At 34.7% G+C, this 25,417-nt stretch overlaps 1 protein-coding gene across 2 annotated transcripts in view; it reads right to left on the reverse strand.

The window, feature by feature from the left end:
- Positions 1 to 25,417, reverse strand: part of AP3B1 (adaptor related protein complex 3 subunit beta 1) — a gene marked incomplete at its 3' end in the record, with an annotated part of 261,404 nt that overhangs the window by 143,823 nt on the left and 92,164 nt on the right. For both annotated transcript variants that reach the window (XM_080711376.1, XM_080711377.1), the window contains exons 8-12: positions 10,396 to 10,551; positions 8,766 to 8,863; positions 6,206 to 6,260; positions 6,053 to 6,124; positions 4,145 to 4,207 (exon numbers count right to left, since the gene is read on the reverse strand). In XM_080711376.1, the coding sequence (XP_080567502.1) occupies positions 4,145 to 4,207; positions 6,053 to 6,124; positions 6,206 to 6,260; positions 8,766 to 8,863; positions 10,396 to 10,551 (444 nt within the window). The remainder of the gene's footprint in view (positions 1 to 4,144; positions 4,208 to 6,052; positions 6,125 to 6,205; positions 6,261 to 8,765; positions 8,864 to 10,395; positions 10,552 to 25,417) is intronic.

Raw genomic sequence — 25,417 nt, forward strand, 5'->3', positions numbered from 1 at the left:
GGCACAGGTGGACAGTGAAAGGACACCCAGAGACATTACATAGGACAGTGAGAAAAGGGACAAGAGCTAAAAAGAAACCAAACTTAAACAAAATCCTGAGAATTAAATAAAAATCAAGTTCAAGTAATTATCTATAAGAGTAAGAGCTAGAAACACACACACACGAAATATGTAAGGGTAAGAACTTGAAGTACTATATTTTCTAGCACATAAGTATGAGTGGATCTCTAAAGCATCGTAACTTTATCAGAAACTTTTCTAAATATATATATAGCATGGAAGGAGACTTAAGAACAGACAAATCATACAAATCTTAAGATATTCTATTACTCCTAAAAAAGTAATCCCATAGCTAAAAATAAATACAGCTAAAAAGAAACAACATGATCTTATAGAAAGATTATGGCAACAAAATCTATTTATAAAAATTAAGGTCTGAACTACAGAAAAGATGCTACGATTATTGGGAAGCATGTGGTATGATTTTGTTAAGAAAACTGCTGATGGAAAATAAAAAAAATTATATGGATACAAAGCTTCCTATTGCTCCATTCCACTGCTAAGGTCTCAGACCTGACCACCCCATCAGAGAGGGAGTTAGTGTCCATGAAATGTCTGAGTGAATATAACCAGGAAGCATCTCATTCTTTCACACAGTTTAAAAAATGCAACAAATCAAAATAAAAACGATTTTAAAAGATTATGGTGCGATAATGGGAAACCAAAATTCTTTTATCTATACATACATTAAGGCAATAGTATCAAAAAATAGTGAAAAGTCAACCAAGTAGAGAAAATAAAAAATGAAGCATTTTCATGGTGCAGAGTATAGATATGACTACTGATGATTACAAGCATGAAGAGATAGACTCCTTACCAGAAACAAAATTTTGAACAAAACAGCATCTAAGTGAAAGTCTTTTATGAAAAAAGTAGGAGACTTCCGGGAAGATGGCGACCAAGAAAAGCGGGGCTTAAGAGCCCCGCTAACAACTAATCTCCATTACCACAAAATCAACGCCTTTCATAGCCAGAAAACACCATCACCAGAGAAACAAAAAAATCACCAGGCTCCAGAGAGAAAGCGGACTGAGAACAGAGCTCAGAGCCACAGAGGAGATACACCGGCCTCACGCCCGAGACCGCGGCAGCAGCGCCATACTGCCGGCGGCAGCGGCGAATTCACCGGACGGCTACAGCAAGCCGAGGTGAGCCGCTGCGGAACAGCCAGGCAGGATTTCTCGGCGCAGAGAGCATCTAAAGCTCCCAGTGGCTGAGCTCAGCACACGCCGCAGGGATTAAGAGTGGAAATCAAAACCAAGAAGAAATAGGTCAGCCTCACGGCCGAGGGCGTGGCAGCGGCGCCATATTGCCACCAGCCGCAGCAGCAGCGAATTCAGCGAAGCCAGTACAGCTACATCTGCGTACTCAAGAACAGTGAGTCAAATTGCAGGCCCCAGAGGAGAAATCCCAGTACTACACTCCCAGGGACTTGACCCAGTGGGGGAGTGGCGGTGGCAGAGATATCACACCATAGGAGAACGCCCAACCGGGCACCCCCCATAGTCTAAAGCAGCCTCTATCGACTCCCTGGGTCTGAGACTCTGTGATACAACCCAGTAAAGGAGTAGTGGGGTCTGAGATACCACAGACTCGAGATCCAGAGCACCTTAAGTGAAGTCATAGTGACCCAAGGGAAGAGCGCAGAGAAGGCACAAACTTCCGAAATCATGGGAAAGAGGAATAACAATGGAGCAATAAATGCCCACAACCCCACAACATCAAAACCCGATAAAACAGAAATTCAGAGATTTCTAGAAGATCAAATCAGGAAAATAACTGTAGAAATAATAGAGGTGCTTCGAAAAGAACTCAGAGAGAGCCAAAAAGAGATGAAGGATGCAATTAATGAAGTAAAGGCCTCAATTCAAAGCACAAACAACCGATTAGACCACATGGAGAACAGAATCTCGCTCTTAGAAGATGATCATTCCAAAAATGAATGCATAGTTTCTAATCTAGGAAAAAATATCCGACAGCAGGAATCTGATATTGAAGAAATATGGGCCCATTTTAAGAGAGCTAACCTAAGAATCATTGGAATAGAGGAGGGAAAAGAAAGTGAAACCAAAGGGATCAACCATCTCTTCAAGGAAGTAATAGCAGAAAATTTTCCAAACATAGAGCAAGAGGTTGATACACAGGTCCAGGAAACTTATAGAACTCCCTTTAGACAGGATCGAAGAAGAGGATCCCCACGCCACATAATTGTCAAAATGACCAATGTGGAAGCCAAGCAGAGAATCTTAAAGGCAACAAAAACAAAGGGCCAAGTGACATTCAGAGGCAAGCCAATTAGAATCACTCCAGACTTCCCAAACCAAGTCATGAGAGCCAGAAGGGCTTGGAGTAACATATTCCAAACTCTGAAAGAAAACAACTTCCAGCCAAAAATGTCCTACCCAGCAAAACTTTCTATCAAATTAGATGGGGAAATAAGAAGCTTCCATGACAAACAGAAACTGAAGGAATTTGTCTTCAAAACCAGCACTAGAGAAAATATTCAAAGAGATTAACTACAAAGAAGAAATAGGTAACACACACCAGAACCAGAGAAACAAGAGTTTCCATCCAACAGACAACTAAGACTGGTTATCTGTGGAGATTCATTATTTATGTTAGTCTTTTACCTATCTCTAAATGGTATTGTTTGCCTTTATTGTTGGTAATTTTTAGGATTTCTAGTTGGAATATTAATATACCTTCAGATAGAGCATTTGGAAATATTTTATCCCATTCTATTAGTAACCGTTAACTCTGTTTACATTGTCTTTGGATATACAATTTTTTTATTTTTATTTTTTAGGGAGTTTGTATACTCTTCTGTTGCCTGTGCCATTGAAATCATATCCAAGAAATCACTGCCAATTTCAATGTTGTGAGGTTTTATGACCCAGATTTTCTCCTAAAAGTTTATAGTCTTAAGATTTATATTTAGGTCTTTTATCTATTTTGAGTTAATATTTGTATATGGGATTAGGTAAGGGTCCAACTTTATTCTTTTTCATGTAATTATTATGTTTCAACAATATTTAGTTAAAAAATTATTATTTCCACCACCAAATGTTCGTGGAAACCTTGTCAGAAATAACTTGACAATATAGGGAAGAATTTAGCTCTAGGCTTTTATTTAACTCCAATGGTTTATATATCTGCCTTTAGAATAGTACTACACTGTTTCAATTATTCTAGCTTTATATGGTTTGAAATCAGAAAATATATATCTTCTAGCTTTGTTCTTTTTCAAGATCGTTTTGGGTATCTAGAGTCCATATTCCATATTAGGATAGACTTTTTTTTCTGAAAAATAAATATATAAATATATGATAGTTTCACCTAAAAAAAATAGAAAAAAAATATTCTCTGGTAAGAAAGAAAGTAAAAATAAATATTGAAATGTTATCTTTAAGTCATCAAAAGCTTGGTATCAGACAAATGAAACTGTTATGTGAGATTATAATTTTTAATTTTGGATAAATTGCTATAATACTAGATGTCAACCACTAAGCCAAGCATGGGAGGAAGGGATGGGGAGAGAATGGGGTGGGGTTCGGGTGGGGGCTGACTGGGCGATGTGTGCATATATGTCTACAAAAGTTTGTATCCCACTATGATGTATTAATACAGTGCACCAATAAAAAATAAATAAATAAATAAATAAATAAATAAATAAATAAAAAGAAAAAAGTAGTAAAATATCACTTTTTTGGTGTGTGTGTGGTACTGGGTTTCCTGGAAACCTTTCTACCTCTGGGCTACACTCCCAGACCTATTTTTACACTTTTTTATTTGGAATCAAGGTCTCTTAAGCGAGCGTGGCTGGCTTCGAACCTGTGTGATCCCCCTGTCTCTGCCTCCCAAGCACGGGGATTAAAAGCATACGCCACCACGCCCGGAAAAATATCACTTTTTAAAGTAATATTTATTTGTAGTTAATATTTATTCTTAAAAATTTATAATTTTAGTCCCAATCTTGTTCCAAATCACTATTTTATTTACATAATTTGGAGATTGAAAGAGATATATATTTAACTTGAGTGAACATATTTTAGAAGTTATTTTCTAATTAGCATTGCATACAAACCTGAAATTCTCGAAGAAGAGTTGATATGTTGGCTTCATTTGCCAAGTTGGTCAAAATTTCAAGCTACAGTAGGAAAAAAAGAAAGTAAACATTTAAAACCACAAAAAGATAAATAATAAAGGCTAGAGACGTAACTGAAAGCTAAATTTCTATTTTTAAAAAAAAGCCACACTGAAGCAAATGTGATATTATATCCTTCAGGAAAACTTTGTCTATCTCCTTATGTCTACAAATAGAGAATAATTGCATAGTTCTAAAAAATAATTACGAAAAGGAGAATGTCACATCTTCACTAATTATTTCCCTCAACTTTACAATCTATTTCTAATTACCTATACAATTTAAGTTGCTTTTATTTTTGTTTTTTATTAATGAAATTAGAACACAATTCACTCTCCAGGTAATACTTTTGACTTTCCACGTACCAATTAATTCTCTTGACTTTTTTCTCGTAAAGCCTACCATCCCAAATACTTAGACATTTTAATTCCCCATACTAGGTTTATAGATATAAGAAATGTGCAACTAAAGTACATCGCCAATGGGTTTGCTAAAAATATTTGGTTTTGCTCATAAAAAAAAACATTTAATATCAAGAAAGTCACAAAAAAGGAAAACAAGAACAGAACAGATGGGACAAACAGAAAACAAAACATAAATTTGGGTAGAAACACAATGGTATCAAGAGTTATAGTAAAAGTAATTTATTGAAACATTCTAATTAAAGGGTACAGTTTATAATTGGATTATTTTCTCCCAGATTTTGGCTTGACTTTTCATTTGATTTTGATGAATTATTGTAACTTTTTGGACTTCTTTAAGACAATCTCAAACAAACAAAACAGCTAAAAGTACACTATGAAGAATTGCTTTTTCTCCAAACCATTTGACACTAGAGTTCTCAATATGATATCACACTGTCTCCAAATATTTCTGTGTATTTCTGTTAAACAAGGAAAGGTCTTGTAGACCAAAATTTAAAAAAAAAAAAAATCAAGGAATTAACCCTAATGCATTACTTCCATATTGTTATTAGGAATAAGTTTCACTACCTGTCTCGAAAATGCACAAGAAAAGGATCCAACAAAATATCACATACAGTACTTAGTTCTCTTCTTTAGTCCAAAACAATTTTTCAGTTTTTCCTCTGGCTTTCCTGGCCTTAAAACATTTTGTAATTACAAACCAGTTTTTTCTAGAATATCCTTCAATTGTGTGTCTTAGATTTTCTTATTAGTAAACTCAGTTTCTATGTAAATAACATATGGTTCCAATATTTAATAAATAGCCCCTCCTTTCTCCATTGGTCTGTAATGTCTCAAATACAGTACAATATATGTGGAAAAATTTTCACATGTAGGTGTTTCTAGGCTTTATATTCTATTCCATTTACTATTATGTCTATTCTGTTTAAATGCCACAATTTAATCACCATAGTTTTATATTCCTAACTGCTCGCTTTACCATAGTTAACATTGAAAAACAGTGTCATGAATCTGTCAAATATAAAAACTGCTTTTTGTCTAATGTCAACCCTTTAACTTTCCAAACAGCCTACCAACCAATAACAAAAATATTCCACCCAAATGTCAATCTTTCCCAAATCTCCCATAGGATTAGTTCCAACTTTCCACTTATCATAGGATCAATTCCAATCTCTTAATACTTAAAATATACGGTACTAAAATCATGTATTTACATGCCTGTTTCCATCAGTATGTCATTAGGTATTCAAGGTGTAGGAAGCACTGTCTTAACTTTATTGTCAATGTACCATAGTAACTAGCACATAAGTAAACACATTGCAACACATCAAAAAATCCTTAAATGTATTTATATTTTTTTAAAGCAAGACTCTATTTTGCAAATGTTCGAAGCTATAGAAATTTCTCTTTTAAGCCTACATACCTTCAGTGTCTTGATCATAGTTGGGTCGGTTGACCTAACATAGAAACTCTTCAGGTAAGGTTCAAACATGCCCTACATTAGAAAAATAAATATGTAAATACACTTATGGTACATTTATTTGTCACTTAAATTAGGTATTCACAATGTACATACCTTTCTTTGAATTGACATAGTTGCTATATTTTGTAGGACAATATACTGCACTTCCCTAGAAATTAAAAGAGAATTTTCACTGAGGTATATTTTCCAATGCAATATTTTGAGTAAATAGTATAGAAATTAAAAAGAATAAACAGTTCACTCAATATTACCTCTTTTCCCTGGAAAACATAAGTGCTTAGAATAAATTTGCTGTAAAGTAGACTTGTGCTATATGTTAGCCTACATCTAAAAAATGACAGAAAGAAGAGAAAAGAACACATATGACCCTTCACTTTCTGTGACTGGCTAATCTCACTTAACATAATATTGTGTAGACCCTTCCAATTTCTTGCAAATGACATAATTTAGTTCTCTTTTGCTGAGTAGAATCCCTCTGTGTGGTTATTCCATAGATTTGCAATCCATTCATCTGTTGATGGGCACGTAGGTTGTTTCCATAATTTGGCTATTGTGAATTGTGCTGCTATGAACATGGATATGCATATGTTACTGTAGTTCTCTGATTTCAACTCCTTTGGAAAGATACCCAGGAGTGGTATAGCTGAATCATGTGGCGGGTCCATTTCCAGTTTTCTGAGGAATCTCCACACCGATCTCCACTGTGGCTGAACAAATTTGCAATCCCACCAACAGTGTAGAAGAGGTCTAATTTCTTCACATCCTTGCCAACATTTATTGTTTTTTTGACTTCGTAATGATTGACATTTTGATTGGGGTTAGCCAGTCACAGAAAGTTAAGGGTCAGCTGTGTTCTCTAATATGCAAAAGCATATTAGATCCATATATATGACCTTAATGGGAATGCCACAGGATCCAGATAATGGAGGGGAAAACTCAGTGGAATCACAGAGGTGGTCTGAAGAAAGGGGAGGAGTAAGAGTGAGGTTCATTGAAGGAATTACTACCATCAACTATGTGTACAAATGTGAAAATACCAATATCAATCTAGGTACTCTATATGAGGAAGGAGAAGTAGGCATCCTGGGTGGGGGCACCAAGTGCTATGTGCTTATACGTCACCTTCAACATGATTTACATTATGATGTGCGACTATAATGCACCAATAAAAGCATATAAAAAAGGATAAGCAGTAACATCATGGTGAATAAAACTCTTAAATATATTATTGCAAGGTTTTATTAAATCTTACATGTGTATGCCTTCTTTTGAATGTACTTTCCGTATAAAGTATTAAAAGGTTAGATGTGGTAAGTCATGAGAAGAGTTAAAAACAATTTCATAATACTGTACTCCTAGAATATAAAGCCAATAGTGTATGGAACAAAGGTATTTTGGGGGTTAATGAGGGTAGACATTACCAAATGGTGTTAACCTAACTCTGATTAGTAGGCTAATATTGTCACTCGATCTTGACCCAGAATGAAGGTCAGGTTAAAAAAGCAGTCATGCTATTTTTAAGTCCAAATATCTAATAAATGAAGTGAATCTGGTATATGGCTTTATGTTAAAGACCCATTCCATGTCTTTCTGATATATTCTGAACAAGCCATGCAAAAGCAAAAGTTCTGAACTGATAAAAGAATGGCTAGATATATTAAGAGAGGAAAAACAAGAACACAAAGGAAACGGCATCTCACTCGTTATTAAAAAGCAGCAAAAGGTAGTCAAGGATTAATGTTGTAGACTGAAGTCTAGTTAAGGACAAAAATAAACATATGCCTTTTTTTCTTCAATAAGTGGAAGTGTATACTCAATGAAAATATTTTAATTTAAAACAATCATTATTTATAAAACAATCATTATTTATAAAATATTCAAGACATATTTAATAGCTGAAACAACAAAAATTTGACCTGTCTTTTTCCAATGGCAGGGATCAAACACAGAGCTTGCACAAGCTAGACAAGTCCTCTATCACTGACCCACAACCCCAACCCCCAATATATGTCTTAAACTTGAAATTACATGTCATGGGAACTAAATATACGTGTTCTGAATTGTTGATCTGAACTCCTGAGCTATAAGTTGGTAAAATTAAAGAAGGTGGTGGCATGATCTATTCATCTACTGAGCTACAGAAAGCATGTGCAATTCTTTAATAAATAGCTACTAAAAATACAGTTCTCTATTTTACAGGGCAAACTACAGTAATTAAATATCACAACCTTATAAGTGGTAATTTTGCCATCAAATATACACTTTTATGTGAAATCACATATAATACATTAAGTAAGCCAATCTGAAAATATTTTAGTGATTCTAGATTTACTAAAAGTCCCAAACATTATTATTATCACGCCTAGAAATATCAAACATTAATACTACGCTATTGATAATAGCATAGCTATATGCCACTAAATGTTTTCAGTCATTCTGAGCTTCAGGTTAAAAAACTTTAATATTAAGATTGAGGTAAATTTTATAAAGGCTATTATTAGTATGACTAGCTTAAGAATGAGTTCTTATTGATAAAATATAATCAGAGCTGTGCATTAAATGCTAGAAAGGCAGATTCTATTTGTTCAAACATTACTTTTGAAAAAATACAAAAGAAAAATGAAAACATACATAAAATGAAGATCTGACCTACCTATTACTACGAAGTAAGCGCACAAGTGACTTAGAAATAATGCCAGCTTCTGATTTTGGTGCTATGTGCCAATACAGCTGAGCAACTGCCATAACCACCTACAAGATAAGGCATGAAAGTTACAGGAACTGTGTACATTTGTGCACTCTAGAGTTTCAAATACATTCTTACATATTATTCCCTTTAAATTCCCACAAAATATATTTTACAGATAATAAATCAAAGCCTTTTCTATTATAAACAATAAATCCAATCTTACTAGCAACAACACAAGCTATCCATTCTAAATACTTCAGGATTCTTCTGCTTGATATATCATCTGTTCTAAAGCTATTAGTTATACCACTCCCAAATCCAAAAGCTAAAATGATCTTCTTCTCAGTACTTACAAATGCAACCGCTTTAAGTTTCTTTACTACCCAGAATTTAAAAAGTACAAGCTAACCTGGGCATGATAGTGGACACTGGCAATTTCAGTATTTAGAAGACTGAGACAGGAGGATTACAGGTTCAAGGACAGCCTGAGATAACTTAATCAGACCCTATTTCAAAATAAGAAATATAAAGGGTAGAGGATATGGCTCGGTGGTAAAAATGCCCCTGGATTCAGTCCCTACAACAACAACAACAACAAAAAAAAAATCTTCCAAAGTTAGGCTGAGGTAGAAGGATGGCAAGTCTGAAGCCAGCTTGGGCAACATAGTAAGACCTTGTCTCAATAATAAAAAATAAAATAAAATAAAAAGCTGAAAGTATAGCTCAGTGGTAGAGTGCTGCCCTGGGTTCACTCTCCAATACCATATACAAAGGGGTAAGGGGATAAAAACTGGAAAATGTGACTTTTAGCTTGGTTAATAAATATATACACATTCACACACATGAATGTGTGTATACTGATATACACTTAAAAATAAAAATGCACTTAAGATATTAAAATTAATCTGAGTCATGAGAACTTCATGTTTTATTTTTTAGTTCTGTATTTTCTAATTTTATATTGTGCATGTGTATTCTTCTAAAATAAAAGGTTATTTAAAATGAAAAGATGTCAAATAAAAACTCTTAGGATCCAAATTAAGAGAATTTTTAATTGTATTGCTACTAATTTAAGGTTACTATGTGTGATGCATTGTTTTTGTTATACTTTATTCTCTTAAATTTTCTTCCAGGTAGATATAAACATTATGGACTGACATCAGATCTAGTATTCTCAACCACGATAGAGTGAGAAATATACATAACCCTTGTGAAGGGCTGATATAATACAATCAACTGAGAAAGGGTGTGAGCTGAGGTCTTAGGAAAAGCCAATTAACAAAACCACAAAAAAGTAATGAAGCCCATCAGGTCAACAGCTATAAAATAAGATATTCTCATCAAAACCTAATTTAGTATACCTGCAAACACTGAAGGTTAAAATATAGTTGGGCACTGCTTCCCAGAAATTAGTCTCTGAATCTGTACCTTATCATTCACACTCTACTTCCAATTCCCCATATTATATGTTTCTGGATTATAAATAAACAAATGCTCTATTAGCACACTCTGATGAGAATTTAACCTTATAGTAACTTTTATTCATTAAAAAAAAAAAACTTATGAGTTATTTCCTATAAGGATTTTAACCTACAGCTGCATTCCTGCTCTGCAGCAAAGGCTTTGTGTTTCTAATCAAGAGTCTGTGATCTGGATCCATAGCATATGGCTTCGTGCCTTTGTCAGTGTTTTCCTTCTGTTCATCATCAGATTCATAAAAATTCTTTTCATTGTCTTCTAGAACATCATCCTGCAAAGAAAATACAAAGAAAAAAGTCCAATCCCAAAGATTAGTTTGGACCTTGAACAACCCAAGTACTATAGATGAAAAATACTTTTAAATTTTGCAGTCATTTTATTGGAGAAGACTACTATTAGGGCAATTTAAAGATACTGTACAACCAAGCTGGGTATGATGGCACACATCAGTAATCTCAGTACTTGGGAGGCTAAGATAGGAGGATTATAGGGTTAAGAACAGCCTTATCAATATAGCAAGACTCTCAGCAACCTACTGAGAATGTTTCAAAATAAAAACAAAAAGGACTAGGGGTAAAACTAGGAGGTAGAATGCACTGGATTCAATCTCCAGTGATCCCAACAAGACAACACAAAAAAACATACAAACTATACATACATACATGTAAAACAACTTATGTAAAATAACAACCTATATAAAATAACAGCCTTGGTTTTTTCATAATAATGAGAAAATATTTCCGTATTATTAAGCAAATCATTGAATATTATATTTCCAAAGTATAAGAGTAATGGTATAGGCAATTGAGATTTGCCAGACAATTCATAAAATGTTTCTAAACAATTTAAAAGGTAAAAATCTTCAAATGAGTAAGGAAAGAATAAATAATCTTATGTTAAGGTTGGTAAGATCTGCAATTTTTTCTTATTCTCTTGTATCTAATTTATAATAAAATTTTATCATATGTATAATATAGTGCTATTTGCAGTTTCAGGCATGCACTGAGTCTTGAAACATATCCCCTAAAGATAAGGTGGGACTACTGTACATGATGGATATGCAGGGAAAAAGGGTTATTCATATTCCAGTAGAAACAGTGAGGAACAGTAAGGCATTTCATCAGGCTACTCAGAATGGCACACAATTTAAAATTTGTGCACTGCTTATTTCTGTAATTTTTTATTTATTATTTTCATATGCAGCTAACCCCTGGTAATAGAAACCTCAGAAAATGAAGCCAGAAGTGGGTGGGAGACTCATGTGCTTTCTACCTGTGAGAAGATGGAGTACAGGTACTTCTCCATATTCTTCTCACTAAGTGAAACTAGAAATGCAAGACATTATATACAAAATGAACATACAAAACTCTGAAAGGCAAAGAGTAGAAGAAAAGTTGAACAGGGACCTCCAAACGCAAAGAATGTCACAACATGACTTCCCTGACTTTTCTGTTTTGTCCCATACATCACAGACTGGTCTTTGTGAAGCTAGAAACAAGTACAATAATAAAACCCACCACCACTACTACCACCCACAAAGCTGGACTTGCTAGCTGGAATAACAGAAAACATTTAGAAATAATTACTGTACTGGTTTGGATTTAGAATCCCCCCCCCAGCCCTTATGGAAACAAGGTAGCATTGTTAGAAGAGGGACTTGGTTGCTAAGGAGGGGATCCTTGAGGGTGTGGCCAGGGGGTTAGACATCCTCCCTCTACCCCTTTCGGCCTCCAACAACGTGAGAAGAGAGCTTTGTGTACCCTCTCTCTCCATTTCCTACCATTATGCCCTGAGTTTCAAACCTTGGCCTCATGTGGAATGAACTCAGAATCCCACCACCACCACCAAAAAAAAACAAACCTGTAAGCACCTAGATCTTTCTTCCTCTAAGTTGGGTGGTCAGTCATTTTGGATTATAGCAGTGAGACTTACGGACTGAGGCAACTATTCTTATACAGTTAACAGCAGAGAAAAACTTCAGCTGCAACCCAGACCCACCAGTTAAAGATGAGATAGATGGGTATCCCAGACCTTCACCCTCTCTAGGTTGTCATGACTGTCATAAAAGGCTAAGATGGAAGGACGACTTTCATCCCAACCTGATGATAACAAGGCACTCTCACAGTGCCAGTGAAGATCAAGTGGGGAGCTTTGATGTCCACAACATCCATTAGTAACAAGGTGATCTTATCCCTCACCCTGATGATGGTGTTGCTGGATACTCAGACTTGCAGCACCATGCCTACTGGTGACGAGGACACCCCCCACACCACTGCTCTGGTGACACGTGAGAACACATGTGGAACAGTAATGAGGAACTTCTATCTCCCACAGTCAAAATGCCAGCAGAGAAGAACTCAGTGTTGAGCCAGAAATCCCATACTCACTGGTGGTAACAATGGGGAATCTGGGCTCTTACCACGATCCAGCAGTAATGAAACAGTTCCACACCTCTACCACCATACACACATACTTTAAACAGGCTTAGATCTCATTTAGTTTCATAGTATCCAAAATATCGGTTTCAATAAAAATAAAAAACAAGCTTCATAATTCAAAGAAACAGGAAGATCTCAACTGGATGAAAAAAGATAGCTAGTAGATGCTAACAGTTAGATAACTAGAATATTTTAATTACCTGGCAAAAATGTTTAAAGCAGCCACCATAAAAATGTTTAAGCAATTACGAACATTTACAAAACAAATTTAAAATAGATCTTAGAGAAGAATTAGAAAATCTAAATAAAAATATAGGAGATTTAAATAAGAACCAAATAGGAATGCTGTAACTAAAATATATAAGAACCAGCCTGGCATGGTGGTACATGCTTTTAATCCCTGTGTTTGGGAGACTGAGACAGGAGGATTTTGGTTTGGGGACAGCCTCAGCTACTTAGTGAGGCCCTTTGCAACTCAGTTAGACCCTGTTTCAAACAAAGTGAAGAATGGAAAAAATGGTTGGGGGTATAGCTCAAAAGTAGAATGACCCTGGGTTCCATCACCAGTACTGCAAAAAAATAGATAGATAGATAGATAGATAGATAGATAGATAGATAGATAGATAGACAGACAGATAGATATAGATATACCAAAATAAAAAATGTAATGAGTAGAATCAAAAGTAGAATAAAAAAAAACCAAGGAAACGACCAAAAAACTGGAACACAGAACAATAGAAATTAATTAACCACTTAAATAAAGAAAAGTAATCAAACACTTTGTTATCTATGGAACTGTAAAAACATATAGCATTCTTATCTGAATCCTCCCAGGAGAGGAGAAAGAGTAGAGCTGAAAAAGTACGCTTAAGTAATGACTGCAAACCTCTAAACCTCTAAAAGGCATAAAACACAGAGTGAGGAAGCTGAGAAAACCTGAATGGAATAAACATAGAAATCTATTAACATACATAACATCACAGCCAAATTTCTGGTAACTTAAGACAAAGAAAATAATCTTGAAACCATGACAGCTTTTTCATCAAAACCCACAGCTCCAAAAAGAAGCAGACCAACATTGTTAAGTACTGAATAAGTATTAGAAACAAAATTTTATATCCAACAGAAAATACTTTTTAAGAATAAAGGGGGGAAATTAAGACATTTTCAGATGCAGATGTAACAGAATTTGTTACCATGTGGACCTCTCCTAAAAAATAGTTGAAAACATACTTTATTAAAGAACAAAGAAAATGATAAAATATAAAATGTTCAAAGGTCAGAAAAGAAGAAAAAAACATGGCAAGAAAAAAATATGAGTAAATACAGCAGCTTTTTCTTCTCCTTTGAGATTCTAATTCATGTTACGTAGTTAAAGCAAAAGTTATTAACACTAACCTAGTTCTAAATGCATATTATGGAGGACACATTTAAGAAAAATATAAATTGGGGAGAATAAAGAGGAAAATGAGAGGTTTAAAATTTTTACCAGTTGAATATTAACATATAGAAAAAAAGATTAACCAGTAGGAAAAAAGTTAACAGTGTGAAAACACACCCAGAGAAACAAAAAGAATAAAAATATACAGGGAATCTAGAAAATGAAGATAATGGGATCTGAAATTTAAATGGACTGTGCTATGAACTGAATGCTCATGCCCACTAAAATTAATATACTGAAATCTTAATCCCCGGTGTGACGGCATTAGGACATGGGGCATTTGGGACCCACCTAATAAGGTCATGAACAGCATTAGCATTCCTTCAAAAGAGACCCCAGAGAGCTTTCTGACTCTCCTTCCACCATGCCCAGAGCACTGCTGGAAGACCATATGAACCAACAAACGGACCCTGTCAGACACCAAGTTTGCTTGCACCTGGACATTAGTCTCCCCATCTCCAACACTATGAGAAATAAATGTCTAGTGGTTAAGTCACCCAGTCTAGAGTATTTTTGTTATAGCAACCTGAACTAGAACATACTATAAAATAACTATGGTTGATATGTTCAAGGAATTAGTGATAAGATTGAAATTTTGGGTGGGGGCAGGTGTGGGGATGAAATCCAGGGGCATTCGACCTCCAAGCTATACACCCTGCCCTAATTTTTATTCTTTATTTTGAAACAGGATCTCACTAAGTTGTGGAGGGCCTACTAAGTAGCTGGGGCTGTCCGTGAACTGCTATCCTTCTGTCTCAGCCTCCTGAATGCTGGGATTACAAGTGTGTGCCACCACGCCCGCCTCAAGATTGAAATTTTGGCAGAGACTTCAACCCAATGAAATTTTTATAGAAGACTAATTCAATTTTATATATAAAAGATTATAATTTCTGCAACTGATTATAGAATTAACTAGATTTGGCAATCTTTTTAAAATTTCAACTTGGCTGATTTAACCTTTTTGATGCTTTAGCATATCAGATAGATGAAGATTTGTACTCTCTTAGAGATAATTGACCAGATATTTAAGTAAGTGGATAATTCAAAACTTGTATCCCTGAGGACTTTAAATAGTTTAAAAATAATCACTCTCACTTAACAGGTCATATGAATGATGAAATGAATTTTACTTTACTCTTGTCCAGAAATGGAAAAGCTGGTTAAAAATATATATATTAAGCTGGTTAAAATATATATATATACTGGTTAAAAAAAAGCTATATTAAGAAAGATGTTTAGTCAGCTTAAAAGTAAAAATGAGTACAAAAGATTTTGAAACCTACTTTATAAGCAAAAGTTGCCATGTGTTCTACATAGGGTATTTCATAAATACAAAGGAGAGAAATTAGTCAATTTCAATATACTTCCATTAATATTTAAAAGCATTTACATACTCCATCTTTAGAACTGCTTAATTTTTACAACTTACTCTAGAGATTGATTTTAAGCAGTCTTACATTATACATTATATACATTATACATCTATAAATTGGTACTAAGTAAAAAGACCCCTCCTACATAGCTGAAATAGCTGTTATAATGTGTTCTTTTATGAGTTAATCCCTTATTCTGAGTATATTCTACTTGTTATTTTAGCCACCTTTCTATTTTAGTTTCTTGGTACACATATAATAAGAGGTGTTACTTAAAAAGAAAAAAGTATTGAATTATATTTTCCACTGTCAACGAACAGAAAGAGGATGTGTTTTATAAGAATGTGTTTTAACCAAAACAGTTAAAAAAGTATATATGTTGTTCCTATTGAGTCTAAAAATATAAGGCATTCTTGTACAGAAAATTTCTAACTAGTATTAATTAAAACATTTTATAAAACATTTTATGGCTTTTTATTTCATGTAATTATTCTAAGTTATACAGTCATTAAGTAATGCCAAGTTAGAAGACAAGTTAAAAGAATTATTTGAATGAAATCTGACTGTATAGAAAACAGAACTAATAAAAACATAAAATCTGATCTTTTATAGCCCTGGAAAACTGATTAGATCTAGAAATAGGACAATAAAAGAAAGTCTAGCTTATATTATCAAGTATTTAAACAAAGCAAAACACTCCCAAAGGCAAGGCTGAAATATTTTGGCCAATAAAAATAACAAGGTCAGGCATGATGGCACATGTTTATAATCCCAGCATGCGAGAGGCAGAGACTGGAGAATCACAGTTTGCCAACAGCCTCAGTACTTCACAACTCAGGGAGACACTGTTTCAAAAATTTAAAAAAGGACTAAAAAATAGGGCTGGGGGTGTAGCTTAGAGGTACAATGTCCCTGGGTTCCATCCCCAGTACCGCAAAATAAAAATTAATAGTATTAGTTATAACCTAACAAATAAATAAAATATCCGAGTCCATACTGAATAAAGAAGTGGCAAATAAATGAGAACTTTAATAACTACGCCAGCAATGTGAATGAGTACTGAAGGTTTGAAATGTATTTCTATGACAGTAGCATATTCATCTGTATCTCCAACAACCTATGCAGATGTAAAAGTGTCTCCCAATAGAAAACTAGTAAATAACTAGAAAAGGAGTCCTGGTTATAATGTGAATGCAAATCCTTAAAATATATGCAATGAAACAGCTTCATAAAATTAATAAACATTTTAGCTGGGCGTGGTGGTGTACACTTGTAATCCCCGCTCTTGGGAGGTGAAGACAGGAGAATCGTGCAAGTTCGAAGCCAGCCTCACTGGCTTAAGAGACCCTATTTCCAAATAAAAATATAAAAATAGGTCTGGGAGTGTAGCCCGAAGGTAGAAAGGTTTCCAGGAACCCCAGTACTACCCAAAAAAATTAATACACATTTTTATACTTATAAACTAAAATTTTGTTTTCCTGTATTTTAAAATAATTGTGTTATGAAATGAAAGTATATATTACAAAAGACTACTTTTTCTGTTTCTTAAAAAATGTCCATTTGTGCTGGACCAAAAGAGACCTGCTTTAAATCCTCTCATTTGGAAAATGGAACCAACTTATGTTAGAGGAAGTTTTGAGGTTTCCTTAAAGGTCATGTTTTAGAAATATACATTGAATAGATATAGATGAAATAATGATGTCTAGACATCTCACCAAAAATATGTACAGATGACAAATAAGCATATGAAAATATGTTTAATGTCTTACAACACCAAGGAACTGCAAATTAAAACAATGATATGACCCACACACCTGTTAGAATTGGTTAGGCAGCTTGGAAGTATTAATTGGCAGAATGGAGAGGACTTTCAGGACAGCAAAACTACTGTGTAAGAAAATACACTAGTGCATTCAATGTCATTGTGTATGTCCAAACCTATCAGATGTAAAATGTCAAGGTTGAACCCTAATGTGAACTATGGACTTTGAATGTTAAAAATGTGGTAATGCAGGTTCACTGCCTGTGGTACAACACACTGATTAGATGAAAGTTTTAATTTGTGTGGGTTCACTGCACTTTCAACTCAGTTTTACTGTGAACCTATAACCTATCCATCCAGCCAGCCAGCCAATTCACATAGGGTAAGAAATAGGGATATAATCTCATTTTTCTACATATGGACGTTCTTTTTCCCAAACAATACTTGCTGAAAGGCTGTCTTTTCTCCAGTGTGTTTTTGGCACCTCTGTCAAAATCACCTGGCTATAAGTGTGAGGATTTATCTTTTATCCCAATGATCTATCTGTCTATTTTTATGCCAATACTATGCTGGTTTTGTTACTGTAGCTCCATAGTTTAATTTGAAATCAATTTGTGATGTCTCCAGCCTGGTTCTTATTGCTCAGAATTACTTTGAATATTCTGAGTCTTCTGATTTTTCATATAAATTTTAGGGCTAATTTTTTTTTCTAGCTCTGTGAAAAATAACATTTTGAAAGGGACTACACTGAATCTATAGATAGCTTCTAACAGTATGGTGACTTTGACAATATTTATTCTGTTTATGCAAGAATACAAGAGGTCTTTCTAATTGCTCTCCACAACAGTTAATTCACAATGAATGAGAGACCTAGAAATTAGACCAGAAAACACTGGACTAACTCACAACATATATGCACTGGTAGAGACTTCCTCAAAGGTAAGGAAATAAAAACAATAATCAATAAATGAGATGGCAACAAATTCAAAAGGTTCTGCGTGGCAAAGGAAACAATTAAGAATCTAAAAAGAGAGAACCTGCAAAATGGAGAGAAAATCTTTACCAGCTATTCCTCTGATAGAGCACTAATATCTACAATATACTAAATAACTAAAAAGATTATTTAGTGTACACTTGTAATCCCCACATACACTTGTAATCCCCACACTTATACTTGTAATCCCCATGCTTGGGAGGCGGAGACAGGAGGATCGCTCTGGTTTGACGCCAGCCTCGCTAGCTTAAGAGACCAAATAAAAATATAAAATAGGTCTAGGAGTATAGTCCAGAGGTAGAAGGGTTTCCAGAACCCCAGTACCACCAAAATTAAATTAAATTTAATTTAATTTAAAAAAAAGAACACACAAAAAATATGGGTGACTGAACTGCACAGACACTTCCCAAAAGAAGAAAATAGTGGAAGGTGATTGGAGGAGGGAGGTGGGGAGGGCAGAGAAGGAAGACTAAGGAAGGAAACAGTTGAGATAATGCTATGTCCATATATGAAGGTATCACCACCAATCCAACTAACACGTACAGGGAGGGAGGAGGGGAAGTGGGATGGGCTGCAGTAGGAAATATGGCCAAGTGACACATACATGTATGTGTGTACCATCTGGAATCTCACCATGATGTATAACTACAATGCAGCAATAAAAGTATAAAAAGAATTTTAAAAGTTTAGTAGGATAATCTTTCCCCTAAATCCTATCATTAGAAAATAAAAACCCTATTTAAAACAAAACAAAAAACAGTGAGTTTAATATATCTCAATCTACAATCATAAAGGTGTCCATCCATTGATATGTACCAACTCTCCCCAAATGCTTAAGAGGAAAAAAAACAGGATAAAATACAGATTTTTACTTTGATCTAAAACATTCACTTTTGAAAGACAGGAATGTTGTTACATTAAATATAAGTTTTATAAGTGCAAAAATTATTTTTTCTTTTACAAAATTAAGTTTTGAAAAGGCATAGTTTATATACCCTTAGAGTACTATTATATAGATGTAAGGAATAAAGTGACACTATATTTAAGTAGTAATATTATTTATGGATTTTGTATCTAAAGCTCAAACACAACATTCACAGAAATTTTAACATTAATATTTTAACCCAAAACTTTGGAATCACATAATCTTTACTTTTCAAAGAAATCTGAAGACACAGGGAGATAATCATTTTATATGGATGGATTTTGCTAAGAAATTATCATAAATAACAATAACAAATTACAGAATAAAACATATTTGTTTAAAAATTTTAAAAGCAATTAAGTATTTCTGAAAAAATATATATTTCTGTAACATATGATCAGTAACACTGGACCTAGTAAAAATGAAAGACAACGTGGGTTGAAGTAATCTCTAATATTAGTAATACAGCTGGCTAAATGCCTCTGAACCCTCTGAGCAACACCATGAAACAGTTTATAATTTTTCCACAGATGAGGTACACATAATTTACACGAACTATTAATGATTACAGAGATTTAAAGTGGTGGGGCCAGAAATTGAACTCAGGAATGATTATTCTTTGTCCTGTCATTTCTCCCCTTTGTTATCTTGACATTTACAGTAGTCAAGTAAAAGACACTGACTATACTCACTCGCCTTCTGAATTCTACCACATCCTGAAGGGCACTAGCACTATCTTTAACATCTACAACAGGATGAAACAATCTCTACGGTCTGCTGTGGACTGAGACTCGGTCTTAATACTTAAAGTGACTCAGGAGAACATCTGGCATTCCCAAGTAATCTGAGGCACTGCATTAGTTAATTCAGAGAGCTACAGCACATACTAGAGAGGGGTAGCAATTCAGTACCCAGTGAAGGCCTTCGCCCTGCCAAGCTGACAGCCACCTAGATCTCCATCAACAGATGAGTGGACTGCAAAATTATGGGAAATACACACAATGGAATTCTACTCAGCTATAAAGAAGAATAAAATAATAGCATTTGCAAGAAGATGGAAGGAACTGGAGAACATTATGTTAAGTGAGGTTAGTCAAGCACAGAAAGAGAAGGGACATATGCTTTCTCTAATATGCCCAAGCTAGGGAGTAGCGGTAATGCCAGAGGAACTCCAGATGATGGAGGGGAAATCTCAGCAAAGCTAGAATGGAAGGCGAGGAGAGGAACAAAGCTGAGGTTGTTCAATGGAGGAACTACATCCGAATATGTGTAATAGTATAAATATAACATGGTTAACCTGGACACTCTTTATTGGGAGGGGGAAAGGTAAATGGGGGAGCACAAAGCACAATCTAAATGTATACCATTTTCAATATGTTCCACTTATAAATAAAATAAAACATGGAAAAAAATAAAAAATAATAAAGTACCAAAAAATTTAATCAGAGAAAACTAACAAAATTATATATATATTTAAAGAGGAAAAAAAAAAGAAAATGGGAAGCTAGCTCTCTGGTGTCACTTCTTCCAAAGATACCATTTCCATCATAAGGTCCCTAACCTCAAAACTTCATCCAAGCCTAATTACCCCCAAACACCCCTACCTCCATTGAAGGTTAGGGTTGCAGCATGAATTTGGGGGCAACTGAACATTCAGTCCATCACAGATAACCTCGCAGTGTAATAGTGGCACATCTCTCTTATTACTGGATTAGATGTCCCTAACAAGCCCAGAGTGGGTTGATGATTGGCAGTATCATAATCACTCAGACAAGTTAACTATTCAGTTTTGAAAGCACACGTTTTCCTTCCTCCAAATTCAAATCTGTGTAAAACAACACAGGGTATGCATACTGGTCCGACTTTTTTCTTATTTCTTTTGTAAGGAAACTGCTATGCTGCTCACTTTACATGTTTTATATCACAGACCAGTAACCACTATACCACACAGGTGGAAGTGTGGATTTGAGGACCATTGAACACTGAATCTCCCCCAATACATCACAATTACAGAAACACCTGTGCACAGTAACTCTGTGTTGAGCCACTATGAAAATTCACAGTGTTCAATTGCCCACAACACTTCTCATTTCTTATGTCTCTATGTTGAGCTCTAGCATGTAAGAAACAAGCTTTCTAAACACAGCAGTTTCCAAAGTTTGTTACTGAGAAATCTGGAGGATCTATAAACATTTTTCAAATTTCCTGAAATAAAATATGTTCATGAACAATGCTGAACATAGGGTTAAGGGTTCAAAGACATGTGAAATAAAGGTTCTAATTATTTGAAAACTAATTAACCTAGATCTACTCATAAAAAATAAGAAAATATTGCTTTTTATTATGCTGAATGAATTTTAGAATGGCTTTCATTCAATCATAAATCATGAAACAAAATTAAAATCACCCTAAGTAGACCTTAATCGTGATTCCTCATGTTTTCATTCTCTCCTTATCCTAATTCCTAAAATATAGAAATTTTTCTTAGGGATGGGAAGCAAAATGTGCATTGCATTGAAATTAAACTGAATTTTCTTTTAGGACACAAAAACAAATGTATTAAAACAGAAGTTTTTCAATAATTGTGGAAATTCTAGAAAATGAGAGATAAATCAGTAAAGTATTTGTTTTTAATTCTATGAGGAACTCCAATATATAAAACAGAAAACACACACACATATACACAAACACACACACATAAACACACACACATACACACACACACACACACACACACGTATGTATATACTTGAACTCTAAATAAACTGTGGGTAGAAAGCTATCGCTCCAAGAAACATTGATTTAAAATTTTTAGGAAGAAAAAAAGCTCGGTTACAATCTATATATAAAATAGAAAATTAAAATTTTATAATATAACCATTTAACCTTAATAATTCAAAAATACTCATATATCTAAAGGACATACTTTAGTCATTAGAAAAAGCTGTATAAGCAAGTTTTTATAAAGTAATATGAAGACAAGCAAGAGAAGACAAAGTTAAAGGAGTTCGAAATGACTGCCCTTGGAGAACAGGGCAAGTGTGAGATGGGGAAGAGCACACAAGTACAACAGAAGCCTTCAATTCCACTCCCAGAGAAGGGACAACACATGTCCACACAAAGATTTATTTAACAGAAGGAAAGGTTATAGTTAATGGATGTACAGAAGAGTCAGGACTGAAGCATGAGCAAGTGTACCTCGTGACTGCCAAGGAGAGAAGGAAGAGGAGCGACAGAGATGGAGGGAAGGATACATGTGGGTGAGAGTGTGCAGGGAGGGAAAAGAAAGCCAGACCACTGGCAGTTCTGGACCTTCAGTAATCTAGCTAAATTACTTTAAGGTAAAGAGCTTAAATTTTCTAATCTCAAACTATTTCAGAAATAATCCTTTATTGGAATATCACAATGTGAAATCATTTAGAAACACAGACTAAACTGAATTCATTGGCTAAAATTAGTAACAACAAATGTTGGTGGGGATGCCGAACAACCAAAATCTTCATTCATTGATGGAGGGGGTGTAACCACAGCGTCCTTGTCTGAATTGTGTCCCCCACAAATTCTAACAGTGAAGTAAATAACTCCCAGTACCGCAAAATAAAACTGTATTTGGAGACAGAGCCTTTAAAGAGATGATTAAGCTTAAATGAGGTGGTTAAGATGTGCCCTAATCCAACCTGACCACTGTCCTTATCACAGAAGAAAACTTGGGAATACACAAACATGCCAAGGATTCATACTTAAAAGAGGAAAGGTCATGTGAGGACACAGAGAGAAGGTGGATTTCTGTAAGCAAAGGACAGGGCCTCAGGAGACATCAAACATGCCAATAGCTTATGTTCTATATCTTCTAAACTTCAGAACTGTGAGGAAACAAATTTAAACAACAGAAGAAAAGTAATAGTATAAAGACATGGGGAAATGCTGGCAAGATATTGTAAAACTAAAATACATTTATTCTGTAACACATAAATCACATAAATTATTTGTTTTGGCTCAACATATATGTAAGCACAGTGCCATGAAACATCTATATAAGAATGTTCATAAAAGACTTATGATAAGCAAAAAAAGAAAAGAAAAGAAAAGAAAACAGCCTGGGTATTCATTGGTATGAGAATGGATATATATTCATGCATGGGAATATTATTCAGCAAAATAATACTGTGTATTATTTTTACACTGATATTTTTATTGATGCATTATAATTATACAGAATATTGAGTCTCACTGTGATATATTCATACATGTACATCACATAATTTGTTGGACTTCATTACCCAGTAACTCCCTTTCCCTCCCCTTTCACTTCCACCATTCCCTTCCTTTACTCTCCTGGTCTTCCATCTATTTTCATGAAACCCTTTTGTTCCCTTTTCTTTGCCCCTTTTCCTCTCGAACTTTTTCTACCCATGAGAGAAAAGACATGGCCCTTGACTTTGTCTGGCTTATTTCACTTGGAATGATATTCTCCAGTTCTATCCATATTTCTGCAAATGACATATCTTTTATGTGGGTGTAAAACTTCATTGTGTACAAGTGTGTACATATACACACACACCACATTTCCTTTATCCTTTCACTCACTCACTGTCAGGCACCTAGGCTGATTCCATAACTTGGCTATTATAAATTGCACTGCTATAAACAAGAGCGTACATTATTGATATAGCATGCTGATTTCATTTCTTCTAGATAAATACTAAGGAGTGGCATGCCTGGGTCATACAGTGTTTCCATTCCTAGTCTTTTGAGAAACCTCCAGACTGATCTCTATAGAGGTTGTACTAATTTGCAGTCCCAACAACATCATTGTAAGAGTTTCTGGTTCCCCGCGTCCTCACCAGCATTTATTATTTGTATTCTTGATAACCGCCATTCTCACTGGGGTTAGATGGAATCTCAGTATAGTGTTGATTTCCATTTCCCTGACTGCTTTTTTGAGAGGCTCATTTGGATCCTTTTCACACAGCATGGTTTACTGGTTAGCCAGAGATCTGGTAACAAGTGCAGTGCTGCCATGCATTCCCAAGGAGTTCTTCTACCCGTGGTTCCCATACCATCTACCCGTGGTTCCCATACCATCTACCCGTGGTTCCCATACCATCTACCCGTGGTTCCCATACCATTCTGAAATTTCTCCTTAACATTTTAGCTCTTCTCTGACTTCAAATCAAGTAAGGTTGTGACTCTTTCCAAAACTAGTTCCATGAGAATGGGGAGAACTGTTAGGTAAAGGCTATGAATTCATTATTTACATCTTGAAATTAGTCTTTCATAGGTGAAGTCTTCTCATTTTTGCCTATATTTGATTGTTCTACAATGCATTTGATTGTCAATTTTTTAAAGTTTTCCAGAGAGTTAATCCAGTCAAGACATTTCATCAGTGAAAACTGAAAGTACAATTCCATGAAGTACATTTAACTGTAGGTTAAATGTCTTCATGCTTTTTAGGGGAAAGTAAATCTTTCTCACATACCACCCCATACCCCACTAACTTCATATTTTCAATTACTTCCCATTAACCCCAATTATATTACATGCCATTTCTAAACCCAGTACCTACAAGGGGAATGTAATTATTAACTGCTCTAGTCTTGGCTTGGGAGATACATGGTTTCTAAAACACCTGGGTACTTAATCCTTGTAGAAAATCTCTTTGCAAGGAAAAAACCCTATACATTATCATGTATAGGGTTCCTGTACAGACCCTACACATTTAACTTAATAAAATATTGAAAAGATCATGGGTTAGGAATAATATTTAAGTTTTGGCTAGTAAGAGATATACCTCTATAATATTGATATTACACTAAAAGGATTAAATGGATTCTTATATCTCAGAAAAATTATCTATTGTTTACTGCAGATTTAGAAATGTTCTATTTTATCACAATACAGTATATTTTAATTCATTTAGTTAATATCAAGTAGGTGGGAAGTGACTTATGCATTAATTTCTAAGTGAAACAGTAGTTCTTTTCTCGTTCTCATTTATCAGAAAGTACTTTAGGCTGTGTTATCTATGTTGCTGATTCATTACAATTTATAAAATTTGTCCTGAAAATTTTCATTTTAAAGAAAAATTCATTCACCGTTTTGAAATGCTTTAAAGAATTCTATTAAAAACATTAGATAAAGCCTAGTTTTTGTGGTGCATGCCTAATTTCAGTATCTGAGAGGACGAGACAGGAGAATCACAAG

This window comes from Muscardinus avellanarius, assembly GCF_963383645.1.
Source record: "Muscardinus avellanarius genome assembly, chromosome: 1".
NCBI classification, from domain to species: Eukaryota; Metazoa; Chordata; class Mammalia; order Rodentia; family Gliridae; genus Muscardinus; species Muscardinus avellanarius.